At 41.4% G+C, this 15405-nt stretch overlaps 1 protein-coding gene across 1 annotated transcript in view; it reads right to left on the bottom strand.

Moving 5' to 3' along the window:
- Positions 1–3555: 3555 nt before the first annotated feature.
- The window catches only part of LOC137971300 (uncharacterized), a 35328-nt gene continuing 23478 nt past the window's right edge, over positions 3556–15405 (bottom strand). The window contains exons 3-4 of the mRNA XM_068818115.1: positions 12067–15405; positions 3556–4760 (exon numbers count right to left, since the gene is read on the bottom strand). The exon at positions 12067–15405 is cut by the window's right edge and continues 944 nt beyond it. Of these exons, the coding sequence (XP_068674216.1) occupies positions 4715–4760; positions 12067–15405 (3385 nt within the window). The 3' untranslated portion in view covers positions 3556–4714. The remainder of the gene's footprint in view (positions 4761–12066) is intronic.

Here is a 15405-nt window from a genome sequence, read left to right as displayed (position 1 = left end):
CTGCGATTGAGATCGGTGCGACGAGGTCGTGCAGGAATTTCTTTTATGTTTTTGGCTCTTCTAAAGGGGGGAATGATAGAACCCTTAGGAAAGATTTTAGCTATAAGAAGGGTGAATTGTCAATGAGATGCCGATGGGAATGTAGAATTTTCCCGATGCTAGGTAGAGAAGGATTGTAATCTAAAACCAACCGAAAGACCTTTCTAGATTGCTTAATGTTGGGAACAAGCAGATTTTCCCTAGGAATAGATTTGACTTTCTCAAATTGTTGTTTGACTTGAGAGGGATTATACCCTCTGTTAATTAGATAGGTTTGGTATTCAACACTACGCTTCTGAAAGGCTTCAGAGGTGGAACAATTTCTTCTAACTCTGGTGGCACATACCAATTGACAAAGATAGAGATGATAGGGAGGGCATTTGAACACCATTTTGGCCCGAGGGGGCGGGAATTTGAATGATCAACTCTTCAAAAGTTCAAATTAATTAATTCAATTCAAGTCAATTTTAATAGTTTCAATGTTAAAGTTGTGTTTTTGTAGTCGCTTAAGTCTTGTAAAAACGACATCATCATATAGAGGGTCACGAAACATGTGCTGGCATCTTTACACACAAGCTTTTTTAAAGACGACAGGCAAATCCGACAATAGGGGAGGGCATTTGAACACCATTTTGGCCATTTTGGCCATTTTGGAATTTGAACGATCAACTCTTCAAAAGTTCAAATTCTCGGGGTTTGCCCAAGGAAGAGGGGGGGGGGGGGGGGGGGGGGTTGAAGTTTCGAGTTGATCGGCGCATTAGTTTCGTAGGTGTTCATGTTTTCAAACGAACGCAAATGAGATAAATAACCCGGGAGATCCGCTTTGCTAATCTACATATTAGCAAGCGGCAGGCAAGGCCATTCCCGCCAAACCTCCCGCCAAATGCACCATTGCGTATACAATTGGCAAAACACGACTGCATCGGTGGGAAATGACAACGGGAAGGCCTTAGACAGCAACGACCAGAACCAGCGGTTTTCGTTAAAACAATGGTTTGCTGGGAGTGCTCAGTCTTGCGGGCTCAGAAAACCTTGTTGTGGTCATTGTTATTTAAGGTTTTTCATGACAACGTCCATTGCGTTACGTACTTGGTGACCTCGCCCTCATATTGTTTGCGAGTTCATTGTCAAAATGGTCGACGCCCGGAAATCGTTTAGAAAATGCGTACTGTTGATTATTTCCTTTCCAGTTTTACACTCTTTACCTTTTTGTAAAGAAGCAAACACTGGATTGTTACGGAAGATGAAAGAACCCAGCAACAGGTAGGATGCACCATTAAACCGGTTGTTTATTACTCGGAAAACATGAAAGATATCCGAGTTATAATCTCCGTTGACCTTTTTTGGGTGCAGCAAAAGGCACAATAGAATTAGGACGCGGGGATTTCATTGGTTAAAAGCTATGCGCGATAACCCCTAAGGAGATGTTGTAACTGAAAATATAAACACCATCCCTATGCAAAACAAACTTGTGAACATACGAACCTAAAATCTTGCAAAGGGTAAACATGAAGAACACAAAAGCGAATGAAAGGATCCTAAATAAGAAATTTTTACACCTCAGCGTTATTGGGATAAAGTCATAAACTGACTGAAACGTCAAATTGTTGCAAAATCCACGTTATCTCTATCTTTGTTAATTGGCATATTGTAAAACACAGACTGGATTGGATTTGTAAAACACGGACTGTATTTGTTAATTGGTATTGTGGCCAATTACTCGAAATACCTGAAAGGTATCAGAGTTATAACCTCTGTAGCCTCCCACTTAGACACTTAAGGCGCGTTTGATTGACCCTATTCCGGAATAAGAATACGTGGAGTGATGATTATAACGGTATGTTTGACGCGTTTCGAAGCAGCAAGGACGACAAAAATATGTTTAACATAGCATTTTAGCAGACGTATGACAATTTTAATGTGAATCTCCGTAAAAACAAAGGATTTCTAACTTATATTCCATGTATTCCTATTCCGGAATACGGTCAATCGAACGCACCCTTCGTTCGCCGATTTAGAAACTCAAGCCCAAGCTCACTAGTAAACTAAAAAGTGAAAATGCTGGATTCAGTTTTCTGGAAATGATATGAATAAGATAGTTAATCTTAATCATGATGTTGCATGTTGACAACATGATGAAATCGTCAGTACAGAACTCCCAGCAGCGGTATGTTGGAAATGCCCGAAATTCTTTTTCTTTCAGCTTTATCCGCGGATGTCAATTTTTTGATTGTTTCATGGTCTTCATGTTAGCTACCTAAAGGGTGGTCACCACATTATTCGCAACGTACACTGTTAATTTCGAAACTTCCCAGCTGGTTGCCGATGTAGCTGGTAAGAGAAGGGCTAAATTTTACTTAGCCATATTAATAAAAAGAATGATTTTCACAAGTTTTCTCTCTCGCTACGCTAGTGTTTCACTCTCCCTTGGCCCACTGGTTTTTCTTTGTATGTCACCCCTGCATTGCGTAGATTCACGTTATTTCCGATCCGACAACCTGCACCAAATCAAACTACTACTTTTGCTTGGTGGCTGTAAACCCTACGCAATGTTCACCAATACTTTATCCGTTGTCATGAGCCCTCCAGACTTCAACTGGCTGCAGAAACATTTACTATTTTTGTTCCATAATTAGCAAATTTGAACATCGCTTTAGTCTCTTGAATCCTTGCAGTTTGTTTCTAACTCTTCAAAATGTATCACCTTACGTCTGTGCAACATGCATGTTATTCCGAGTGAACGCTTTAAAGAGCGTCTTGGTTGATAAAACCTGTCTGTTTTCATGGCATCGCTCGATGCTGGTGCGCTTATCGACGTTTTTACTTGAGAAACATTTAGCCACAATGATCTTTGACTTAACTTATTTTCCCATTAAAAACTGCAGCAGTTTTAAAATATCATGTTGTTTTGTCTGCTTTTAGTTATCATCTTCGATTAATTGGTGTAGAATTAAGCTTTCTTAATCTCAGCATAAGGCAAAGTGTTCAAAAGGAATAACATAACTTCGCAACGCAAAGCAAAAAGTGCGGGAAAGAACTATTCTTTCCAACCGGAGGTGACACTAATGCAGTCTACCTCTGTGATTATTAACAGTCGCTGTTGTTGTTTTGTTCCGTCGTTTCGTTGATTGCATCATTTGCCTGCAAAGCCTCTGTGGGGAGTGGTCAATTAAGTGTATGTTGAAGTTGCTGTAGTGAAGCTTTGAGTTTTAGGAGGGCTCGCCTACACATCCTAACGCCAATTTCTGAAAATGCCCTTTCACATGATTTTTCCTCGAGTATTTATCGCACAAATTACCAGCCTCCGAAAATATTTTATTGCAACGGTGACAACTAACGGCTGCCTCAGCGAGAATAACTTGACTAAATGTAACAATTACACAAACCGTCCCACTATCAAAACTTACAACAGCTATATTTTGCAACAACAGAAAGGATCAAGTTTTAATGATGTATATGAAATGCATCATATATGTTGCACTGCGGGTATGAAATCAAATGAAACCATGTTGCCTCGCAGTCATGAGCGCAATACTATTACGTTGAGAAGCCTGAAAAATTCAGGACTTCAACGGGGTTGAAGTCCTGAATTTGAATATTTGAAGTTTGAAGTTTAAGTCCGTTGAAGTCCTGAATTTTTCAGGCTTCTCGACGCAATAGTAATTTGCGCTCATAACTACGAGGCAAAATGGTTTCATTTGATCAAGTTTTAATTAAACACCATGTGCAGAAAAATGACCAAAGTAATTCTCAATCGTACATTTTCAAAAATGTTAAGTATTCCCATTGACCCTTTGTGTCCCTCTGAGGGGCACAAATATGGCGGCCGGAAGCTAACAAAAACATATGTCATCGAATTTTGCTGTAAAAAGCCCGTAGTCGTCTTCTGAGGGCTCATAAACATATATATGAGTACTTTTTCTCATACAAAAGACTGTTCAGATTGCAAAATCTTAGCGGATAAGTCACCCAAAGCTTAGAAATTCAACCTTGCTTTATCACAAGACGAAACTCCCTATCAAAGTTAAAATTTGTGAAAAGATAAGTCTTCAGCTGTTCTAATAACTAATTAAACTAAAATCTTAAAAGGACTGATAAGAATGGTTACCCTTGGTAACAATTTTCTCCATTCACTGAACGTGTAATGGAATAAGAATTAATACAATGGATGCCTCTATAACTGAATTGCAGCCTTAGAAAAAGCCGAATCGAGTAAACAAGTTTAACGTAAAATACAGCCGATTACACCTACCACTAAAACACTTTTTTAAAAATTGCAAACTTTCCAGCGATAAAACGGTTGTATATAAAATAAAATGTGGAAACATACTCTTAAGATGCACCAATTAAAAAGAATAAAGCCTCTATCCACAGTAATAATCGTATCTTTTTTCGTCGCGAAGTAAATCGTAGAAACACAGTAATTTACTAAATGCGAGCAACGTAGTGTATGCTGTTGCACTAGACTAAGTCGTCTATTAAAAAATCTCGCACGGTTACTCAATAGGTCATGGATGTCCATCTACAACCTGCTATTACAAATCAACTGAGAAAAACTACACAGCTCTGCCAGTCTGACACAGAGTTTAGAATACATGCGAGTTTTAGAAAGTTCACTAGTATTTGTCCAGAAAATACAAGAAGACAATGTGGTTCAATGATCACCGTTGTTTCTTCACATTACAAGACAACCACAAGAAACTGACTTCTTATGCTTGGACCTGCAGGAAAACAAAAATCAATCGCCTGATTAATTGATGACCCTTTCTTCTCGATCGAGTGTTCACTCAAGGGAGATAAAGAGGTCACGTTTTCAGTACATTTTCGAGTGGAATAGAAAAAAACTGAAGATAACCGATACATAGTGTTAAATTTTCGCTTATTGCGTTTTTCGCACAACGCAATAGACAAATTTAGGCGCTGTTACACTCGGCAATTTGTCTTGCAATAGCCCTTTTCACGGTTAGTTTTTCTCATTTGCATTACAATGTAATCTAGCATGTATGTGAGGCATTTTCGGGCTATTTTGTAGTTTTAACCCGAAATTGCCTCGCACCCACGTTAGATTACATTGTAATGCAAATGAGAAAAACTAACCGTGAAAAGGGCTATTTTGATGCGACAAAAGTAAATCTCAAATTGCGAAACAAGTTGCTTGATGGGTGTCACACTGGGCAACTATTTTTCCACTTGTTGGGGTTGGTGTGTGTTACTTTTGCTCCTAATTTTGTGCACGGGCACACCTTCACAGTACGGTGTATGCGATTCTATACGTGAAACAATTCGAGATACAACAGCAACGCACGCAGATCACGCAAAAATTGCGCCATCCAGGGTTCGCATTTGATTGGCTATCAATGCAACAATTTCAATTGCACTATTTCAACTTCCCGCACTTTTTGACATTTCTGCACTTTGTTTGACATTTAATTGACGTGCTCTGAGTCGAGAAAAGTGGATGAAATAGATATCGCGAGATTAAGAAAAAAAGGGTAATTGTCTAAAAAAGTGGGCTTCATTTATATCGAGACGAACAAATAAACATTTGTCAAGAACAGCACGCAAAATAATTGGAAAATGTAAATACTGTGATTTGGACAGACTAGTCGTCTCTAACAGAGAAAAGATACTTAGTGATATAAATATGGAAGTGCCAAGACAAGTTAAGAAGGAAAACATCTCACTTCCGGTTGCCGCTCGCAAGTCAAAGACGAGTATTACAACTCATTCTCGAGACTGGTGTTACGATAATAATATGGTATCAACCAGCTTTGAATATACCATAATCATTATTTCATGACACTGACAGTTGGAAAGGAATTCTGGGAAATGAACATATTTCCTTTAAAAGGTAACCCGGCAATCCGGACTCGGGACTCGAACCTACGATTATTTGCTGACCTCTGACCACTCCTAACCACTAGACCATTCAGTGGCCGATTGCTTAGACAAAATTTTTAAACACAATAATCTAAATTATTTGTCATAAGACCAAGCTGTAAACGTGTGATAACACTCGCTAAAAAGAAGGGAAGCCTTAAGAACAACACTTTACATTTAATCATCGTTTTGAGATAGAAGATTCGCTATTTTTTCTGTGGATTGTTTTGAGTGTTCGGCATCGCATACAGTTTTAATGGACACGATGTCTGAGCATTCGCTTTCCGTTGGCGGGGGAACATTGATCAACAAGATGTTTGTAAAGGTAGTTCAGAGGTAGACGTTAGAAGCCTTCCGCAGTCAACAAAGAGTACACGGGTAAAACAACCGCCAAAAAGATTTGAATTTGAGAGTTACGAAGCCGAAAGAGCAAACGCATTGTTCAGTGGTTGTACAAGTTATGTTGGTGTGTTTACAAAGTTGAAAAGAGCCATTTAGAAAGTGATGGATCATTGTGGGAAAGAAGAAGAGTTATAAGATGAAAACAACATATACATGATGAAGTTTGGCGCAATTTCACGGCGGGAACGCATGAAGAGCTGGTTGAATGCCTTGAAGTGCTTGGTTATAAGGTGAAGCTACAGGGAACTCGTAGCACTTATCAAGAATAGCTCGCGCGGAAATTAGCCACCGTACAGAGATTCTAAAAGCTGACGTTTCGAGCGTTAGCCCTTCGTCAGTCTGACGAGGGGCTAACGCTCGAAACACCGTGAAAATTGGCCTCATTTGCAGACTATCGATTTACAACAGTTGGATGTTGGGACCGTTTGATTGATTGTTGGTTTGAAGCATTACCCGAGCTGTTTGTACCGTTGGAATGGCGTGCAGGTGGAGAAGGAGAACCAGTCACCGTTTGATTCAGCTTGGGTTGGGCAGTGATCGGTCCTGCTGGAGGAAAGAGAAACAGTAATGAATGTTCCTCTAACTTCTTACTTTTAATGGACAGCCCGATCGTTTGCACCAGTAGTGGGGATTTGCAAATGCGAAGCCTTCCTAACAACTCTGAAAGCCATTACGCCTTTAGTGTGAAGCGAAATGACAATTATGCCTGTGCGAGAGTAGTTGCAGAAGAAGCAAAGTTCAAAGTGTGATGATAGATTTGAACACACTCCATCACTAGCCGATATTGAACGTGAAGTGCAAGATGAGGAACTGAAACAACAACTAGAAAGACTGTGGAAGACTGATTTTGAAAATACTGAGGTGGAGACTAAAGTTTGCGCATCGCTGGAGGACATGAAGGCCTTAGACGTCATGGATGAAACTCTCACAGTTGTAGATGGGCATTATCAAGTTGCCCTTGCCCTGGCGATGTGATCCTCCATTTTTACCTAACAACAGGGTCGTTGCGGAGCGAAGAAGTTTGCTGTTGAAGAAAAGACTGATGAAAGACGACGTATTGCATGTAACGTACAAAGCAGCAATGGGTGATTATATTGAGAACGGTCACGCTAAGAAGATTCCGAAGGAGCAGTTGGTAGAAGTACAAGAAAGGCCGGTATGGTATCTCCCTCATCATCCTGTTGTTCACCCTCTTAAGGAGGATCTAAAGCTGCTCACGTCAGCTTATAATTCAAAATGGGTCACCGGAAATAAAATTACCGCTGATTTCGCTCACCTTACTTCTAATTCTTACAAAGATGGAATATAAACATACATCTCCTATTCACGAAAACTACGAAATTTTGCACAAACACTAAAATCTGTTTGTGTTTGCCTGTAGCTCCACTCGCGCGCTGACTCAGCGGGTGACGCATGCGTAAATGCCGATCGTGTAAGCCCCTCATTTTTCCTGATTTTGCAACTTCACTCGTTTATATCTCTTCTTCCGGACGGTATTCTTTTTTCATTTTTTGCATGTTAACTTCAATTGGCTTCAAATGTTTGTCTTTGAAATTTAAAAAAATTCTGTACGTGAAAACGATGATTAGAGACCTATTTAAAAGACCTCCAGAATTTGTTGAATTTTGAATATTTTAGAGATTGTTTCCAACTATATCTGGTAACGCTGTATCGAAAGATTTCATTTTAAGGCTCAAAGAAATGCCTTATATCGTTTCCATGGTAACAGTATTTTGCAGGAAAATGTGATGTGAGAAATTTATGATGGTTACTTAATACCCTGGCCAAATTTCGTCTTGATATGATTACCCTAACTGTATCTAAGAATAGAATATGTATATTTGTGTGAGAAAAGGAGAAACTATTTCGAGCCTCCTTAAACCAGACTAAGTAAGGGCTGTTTACGATTAAGGCATGGAGGTATGAATCAACAACTGTTACAGGAATCAGATCAGACGAACTAGGTGGTGGGTGTTCTAGGCCAGTTTAAACAAGAAGTCGTGGGATTAGTGGCAGACATAGAAGACATGTTTGTACAGGTGGTGGTGGAACCAAAAGACTGTGCCGGATGGAAAATTAGCCAAAGACGTGGAAGAATACCGAATGGTCAAGCACTTATTTGGAGCCACCCAGTATTGCCAATTTCTGCTTGAGGGAGACTGCACATGTGTACGGAGAAGAATTTGATCCCGAAGCAGTAGAGACAGTGGAGCGCAACATGTATGTGGATGATATGATGAAATCAACAAGTTGTACAGAGAAAGCTGTAAAGTTAGCTGGTGAACTGTGTGAATTACTTAAAAGAGAAGCTTTTCGTTTCATGACAGCAATGACAGAGAGGTATTATCTTCCATTCCAGAGGTTGGAATATCAAAGTCAGTGAAGAACTTGGAGTTAGAGAATTCACCGACGGAAATAGCACGTGGTCTCAAGTGGAATATCGAAGAGGACAAGCTTGTCTGGGAGGCTTCGGAAACGATTTTGCAGATAATAACCAGCGACCAATGACGCACAGAGGAGTGGTATCAGCTGTCTATTCCGTATTTGATCCGTTGGGATTTATCGCACCATATGTCATGAAAGCCAAATTGCTGTTGCAGTCTTTAACCAGAAAAGGGCTTGGATGAGATGATCCCATTTAAGAAACGGAGCAAGCCCAGTGGAAGCGCTGGTTAGATGACCTTCCTAAACTGGAGGAGGTCCAACAAGATCGTAGTTTTAAACCCATGCAGTTTGCCGAAGTTAGGGAGACACAGTTGTATCTTTTTTCCAATACTTCACGACCAGGGTACGCAGCAGTGGCTTACCTCCGTATACCATACCAAGTGCAATGTCCATTTGTGATGGGGAAAGCGAGACTAGCCCTCTTAAGTGAAATTTCAATTCCAATATTGGAACTGATGGCTGCTGTGATTTCTGTGAAGCTTTCAAAGATAGTTAGAGAGGAGCTGGATATGAAATTTCACCGAGTCTACTGTTGGACAGATTCAACTTCAGTTCTGAAGTGTATCAATAATGAATCGAAGAGATTCCATACGTTTGAATCCAATCATTCGACGCTGATACACAGCGGATCTTTAACCTCTGAGTGGAATTATGTGAACAGAGATGTTAACCCCGCTGATGATGGTTCAAAGGGACTTAAATTGGACGGAATACTGAGGAATAACGGTTGGTTTTTGAGGGGGTCCTGACTTTCTATGGGAGGAAGGGAGTGTCTGGCAGAAAATGATTGAAATTCCAAAGTTAAAAGATGAAGACCCGGAAGTTAGGAAAGAAGCTCAAATTTATACCATAGTTGCACCAATGCGTAATGGTCTGGAGTCTATGATCTTCCACTATTCTACTTGGAGGAAGCTGAAAGGTGCGGTAGCATGGTGGCTTTGTTACAAGAGGTTCCTGAAAATGAAAGTTCAATTGAGTAAGAAGAACATGTTGCTTGCAAGACTCTCCGATCGAAACCAAGAAAAATTGCGGTTATCTGACAGCAGCAGAACTTCAGGAAGCTGAAAGGGCAATCCTAAAGCGAGTACAACGAGCTTCCTTTCCAGACGTAATGGAAGTACTGGCGTATGCAAGAGATTATGATGAAAATGGTTGTGTAAAGAACGTTTTCCAGAAAGCAGGTGCATCTTTGCACAAGTTAAATCCACAGTTGGAAAGGCCTCCCGAGAGTTGGTGGTCGGCTGGTAAATGCCCCAATTGCTTATGAAAGGAAGCACCCCATTGTCCTCCCCAACATGCATTATGAGACAGATCTGGTGATCAAGCAGTGTCACGACAGCTTAGGGCACATGGGCCAGGAGTTTGTTTTGTCGTCTTTGCGAGAGACGTTCTGGATAATTAAAAGAAGGTCAGCAGTAATACGCGTGCTAAGGAAATGTGTGGTGGGACGCAGTTTATAGCAAGTTTACCTGAGGATAGATTTAATCCTGGGAGACCTCCGTTTGCATTTGTCGGTGTTGATTATTTTGGACCACTTATGGTGAAGCAGGGCAGATCCCAGTTGAAGAGGTACGGATGTCTCTTCAGTTGTTTGATGACGCGAGCTACACACATTGAAACTGCTCGTTCCTTAGACAGACTCCATAGAGAACGCTCTCCGAAGGTTTATCAGCATACGTGGTAGTCCAGAGCATATAAGAAGTGATTGAGGCACAAATTTCACAACTGCTGATAAAGAGCTGAGAGAAGCCATAGAAGGGTGGAATCAGCAGAAACTTAACAGATTCTGTGGACAGAAAGAAGTAGGATGGGTCTTCAATCGTCCCTCTGCTAGTCATATGGGTGGCATATGGGAATGGAAGATACGATCAGTTCGGAGAATTTTGTCAGCTATAGCAACAGATGTGGTCCTCTCGAGGTTAATGGCGGAAGTGGTCAACATTTTGAATTCTCGACCTCCAGCGCGTAACAATGACAGCTCACAAGAAGATCAACCATTAACCCAAAATCATCTACTTCATTTGAGGCCCAGTCCAAGTTTACCCCCCGGTATATTCAGCAAAAGAGACAACACTCGGCATGCCTGACGACAGGGGCAATATTTGGCCAACCTGTTTTGGAGTACGTGAACCCGTGAATATTTGCCTATCCTCCAAGAGAGAAAGAAATGGACAGAGAAGAGAAGAAACTTACGAGAAACTTACAAAGTTAAAGCAAGAAACTTACAAACTGACCTGGTGTTGTTGAAAAACGAATCCTTCCCAAGAGGGAAGTTGCTAATTGCGCGAGTGTTGGAGGTCTTCTTGAGTGGAGACGGTTTTGTGCGCACTGTTAAAGTGAAAACCATGTCCACTGTAGTTGTTACTGCAAGCACGATACTTACACGTCCAGTGACAAAGTTGTGTTCAGTAGAGATGGAAAATGATGCAGGAACATAGTTTGACTCTGTCATAGGAACATATTTCATTCGCGTTTCACATGGAACCATCAACATTTACTTCAGACAGTCGTCCATGAACAGTTACTTGTATACGTTGTGTTGTTAGTATGGTAGCCTGAGGAATTGTAAATGAGTGCTGTTGGACCCTCCTTTAGGGACCAGTGTGGTTACCATTTTCATTTTATTTTATTTCGTTTCTTTCCTTTTTTTTTGTCTATTAAATTTCATTTCGGTTTGGGTCACATGAAGTCCCTCTGGGGTTTGCATGTGGTCCGCTCGCTGCGCTTTTGTTTTTTGTCTTTGCATGGTGCAACGACACCCGTTTTACCTGATCAACATTTTATCTGTGTATAGAACTAACACCTAATATTGAAGAAACTTTGTAACTTGTTCATCGTGGTCTACTGAATAGCTGTTCCAAAGCTCCGAGTTCAAATCCAGTGTTAAAAGACATGGACTTAGACCAGTGTATATGTCATGTAATAATGATTACAATCATATATATTCAGTGCTGGGTGATGTTATGTGATTATCGTAATTCCACACTCGAGATCATGTTGAGTATTAAGAACGACTTGAATCCAGAGCCCAACGGCCGCGCCCTATGCACTGGATGCGAGAATGAGTCCAGAAGTAAACCCATCCCACATGTAAGCCTATATCAGTATATGGGAATCAAGTCACTTCCAAGCAATCACAATTGATAACGGTTTGTACTCTACTCGAAGTACACACAGAAAAATCATGTGATACCAGCGGGCCGTGGTTACATTTGCTGAACAGTCGCCCGCTCATAGTACTGTTGGCCACAACGTTGGGCACAGCATGATTGGCTTTTAAACAATACATTTCAAACTTACCTTTTTGTCTTCCTCTCGAGTGTCCTTTCTCCCGGGTGCTTTACCTTGATAATTTTTAAGTTCAATGGCTGGCCTGAAAAAGTGGCAATCAGACCCTCTCTAGGACACGTTGCTAAAAGAAAAGGCAAATTATAAGAAAAGTTCCATGCGACATCCATTACACAGAGTAGATCTCCAGACCTTACGTTGAACAGCTCGAGGCGGCCGCCAATTGGGTGAACGGATTTCACAAAAATACACTCTTCGTCACTGACGAATTCACCATCGCAAATGGTGACATCCCTAAACTCGAGACGCACATTACCAGAAACTGCATCGAGAACGTACGCTTCGCCGTTGCCTATCGCTAGAACAACAATAAAATGACCCTTGGGGGAAATTGACCCCGTCAAAAATAAATAAGGGCCTCCCTGGAGTGCACGCCACAGTGGTTCGGTTTCACCCAGTTGCCTCATTTCAATGAACCTTGGCCCGAATTTACACGAGGCAAACAGCTGGAGGTCCCTGTAGCAAGCAATCAACTCCCCGTGAGGCAGTTTAAATGTTTCCACAGTGTCTCCACCAACAGTATCCAAAATGAACCCTTCGCGCGTTTCAAATGTTACGCATGCCACCTGATCATCTGAAATAGGAAAGACAGCATCCGCGCCAAACCTCCATCGTCGCATGCAAACTGACAAATCAAAGTTCCACAGTTCAAGAGTGCCCTCAGTTGCAAACAAAATGCCTTCTTTTAAAGGTACCAAATCACAGATAGTGTCACCCTCAATCTCTTTCTGCCCCTTTAGTTCCCCATTTATAACGTCCAAAGCGATAATTCGCTGTCCGCGCGATCCGACGGAAGCTGTCGCATAAACACTCTCGCCGGTTAATGAGAATCGCAGACATCTGACATCTTCGAATTCTGTGTTTGGCGTTGGTGCATTCCGATAAACTAGTTCAATGTAACCTTTCCTTGTGTGGTTCCTTAAAAGAGATTGGCTGTTAAGCACTACATCAGAATAATCGGGAAAACCCTGTACATTCAGGGGATCTCCTAACAAAAAGCCACCGGTTCTATGGGATTCTAACTCAAAGGAACTTCTCCGGGGAACAATAGCAACGTCAATCGAATAGTGATGCTCGGGCCCCTCAATCATACTTAAACGAAACATGTTTCTGTTATTGGGCCTATCTGAACACAAAAGAAATCGACTGTTGGGTGAGAACCGGATCATTCCACAACAACTTAAAGCTACCTCTGCTAGAGTTGAAAAGTCATTTTTCCGGTCAACTAAACAAATAGAGCCCGGTGAATGGGAAATTGCCACGAGCTTTCCATCTTGTGACATCGCAAAAGATAAAATTTCTTTATCTCTTTTGAGACGAGCAATCTCCATGCCATCGTTCAGATTCCACGTCATGAGGCATTTTGTATCGCCAGGACAATCAGTTAACATCTCGTCGCCGCAAATAGAACAGACAGAAAAACTGCACTTACTGTTAGGAAAGAGGGGCTTCAAGTCTCCATTAAAGGAGTAAGAAGTGTTTAGCACTCCTGGCAAGATGACATCCTTGATAGGATGAAATACCACAGAACGATAAAAACCAAACACTAGCAAACTTGTAATGATTCTAAAAGGACCACACAAACGGCTTCCATACTGTTTTGGTTTGACATAACGTTTCCATTTGAGGTTACCTGAAGCAAGTGACCAAAACTGAATGCTTCCATCGCGGCATTCACACACCATGTATTCTAAGCTAGGGGACACATCCAAACAAGCCACTTCTGATCCACAAACAAACTGAGCTTGAATAGCTGTTTGGGAGTCATTTTTGTTTAAGAACTCCATGTAAGGTTTATCGGAATACTTGGTCTCCAGAAGCAGGCGGGAGTCATCAGATAATTTACTACTTCCCTCATTCAACAGACTTTGAAAGATAGTAAAGGGATGTTCCATTAAGGTTACGCGGTGCTTCTTCAAAAGAATCAATAATGACGAGAGGGTCTCATGAAACTTGGTCGATATCGTCTTCAAACCACCCTGCTTCATTACACCAACAATATCTTCCGTGGCTCCTGCAAGGTTCACACAAAGCTTTGCGTACAGAAGCTCTGGGTCTGACACATATTTTCCAACTCTTTGTTCAAGGCTGCAGGATTTCATGTCCTTGTCTAACTGTAACATGTGCTGAACACCATGTTCCAAGGCGTACCTTGAAGTGTCAGGGAAGGTTTGTGAGTTGCCAATACCTTTTCTCTTTAATTCGTCAAACTCGTTAAAGCAAAGAGTATACAGGATCTTATGGCCTTTCATTTCATCTACACTGAAACAGTGCTGCCCGTAGGCTGACTTGTCTGTCAACCAGTCCTTGACTGATTTATGAAAGAAATGAATGCGGTCTTCGTGAACAGGAAGAAGTGATGACACAATGGCAATGGCGTTGCTCGCCTTTCGCATAACAGTCGAGGACGACAAGTTCGTGCACAACAATTTAGGAACAAAACCCAATGGAAGTGGTTCCCTGGCAGCGGCAATTGCACCCAGGAAACATAGAAATTGCTCTTCAGTTATGTTTAGTTCCTTACACAAGTCTTGTTCGAGCCGTTCGAAATACGACTGGTAAACACACGCGATGCCCGCCGGAAGGGTCTTGTCCAGTTGTTCCAAGGTGAGAAGAGTTGAACACTTGGCCCTTATGAAATCTACCAAAAACTTGGCACACAGAAAGACTCCCTCTGACTTTTGCACAAGATCATCTAAGACCAGCTCGCGCATTCCAACATCTAATAAATCGCTTAGACTCCGTTCAAAGTAAAATCGAATGACCTTCAAGTTGTCTTCATCTTGTGGCTCCAGTATTAGTGGTTGCAAATCTTTGAGGCTGTCCCAAATGTTAACTTCAGGTCGCGTCGTCACCAAAAATCGAAGCCAAAATGGTAAATGCTTAAACAAGTTGGCAATCACGTCAAGGAGATCATTTCGTCCTTGGTATTCACTTTCATCTAAAGCATCTATTATCACAAGAGATGTAAAACCTGGATCTGCTACCCTGTTTAGAGGCTCCAAAAAAAGCAAATCAAAGAGATCTGTCACTTCCATGTCGTTGATCTCTATGCCCAGATTTCCGGAGAGCTGTTCCACAAGGGCTTTCGTGTAGTTTGGAAGACAGAATGACAGGTGACAAGCTAAAGACTGCATCATCACCTTGGGATTCCTCTGACGTGCTCTGTCATGGTGACAAAAATGGCTTCCTGCCAATCTGCCAGCTTCTTGCATTCTTCTGCACATCTCAGCAGCGATGACAGATTTCCCCACCCCTGCATTTCCGCTGACAACCAAGACTCGATTTGGA

The sequence above is a fragment of the Montipora foliosa genome, chromosome 9 (genome assembly GCF_036669935.1).
Source record: "Montipora foliosa isolate CH-2021 chromosome 9, ASM3666993v2, whole genome shotgun sequence".
In the NCBI taxonomy this organism is placed as follows: domain Eukaryota; kingdom Metazoa; phylum Cnidaria; class Anthozoa; order Scleractinia; family Acroporidae; genus Montipora; species Montipora foliosa.
This window is presented reverse-complemented; position numbering and strand designations above follow the sequence as displayed.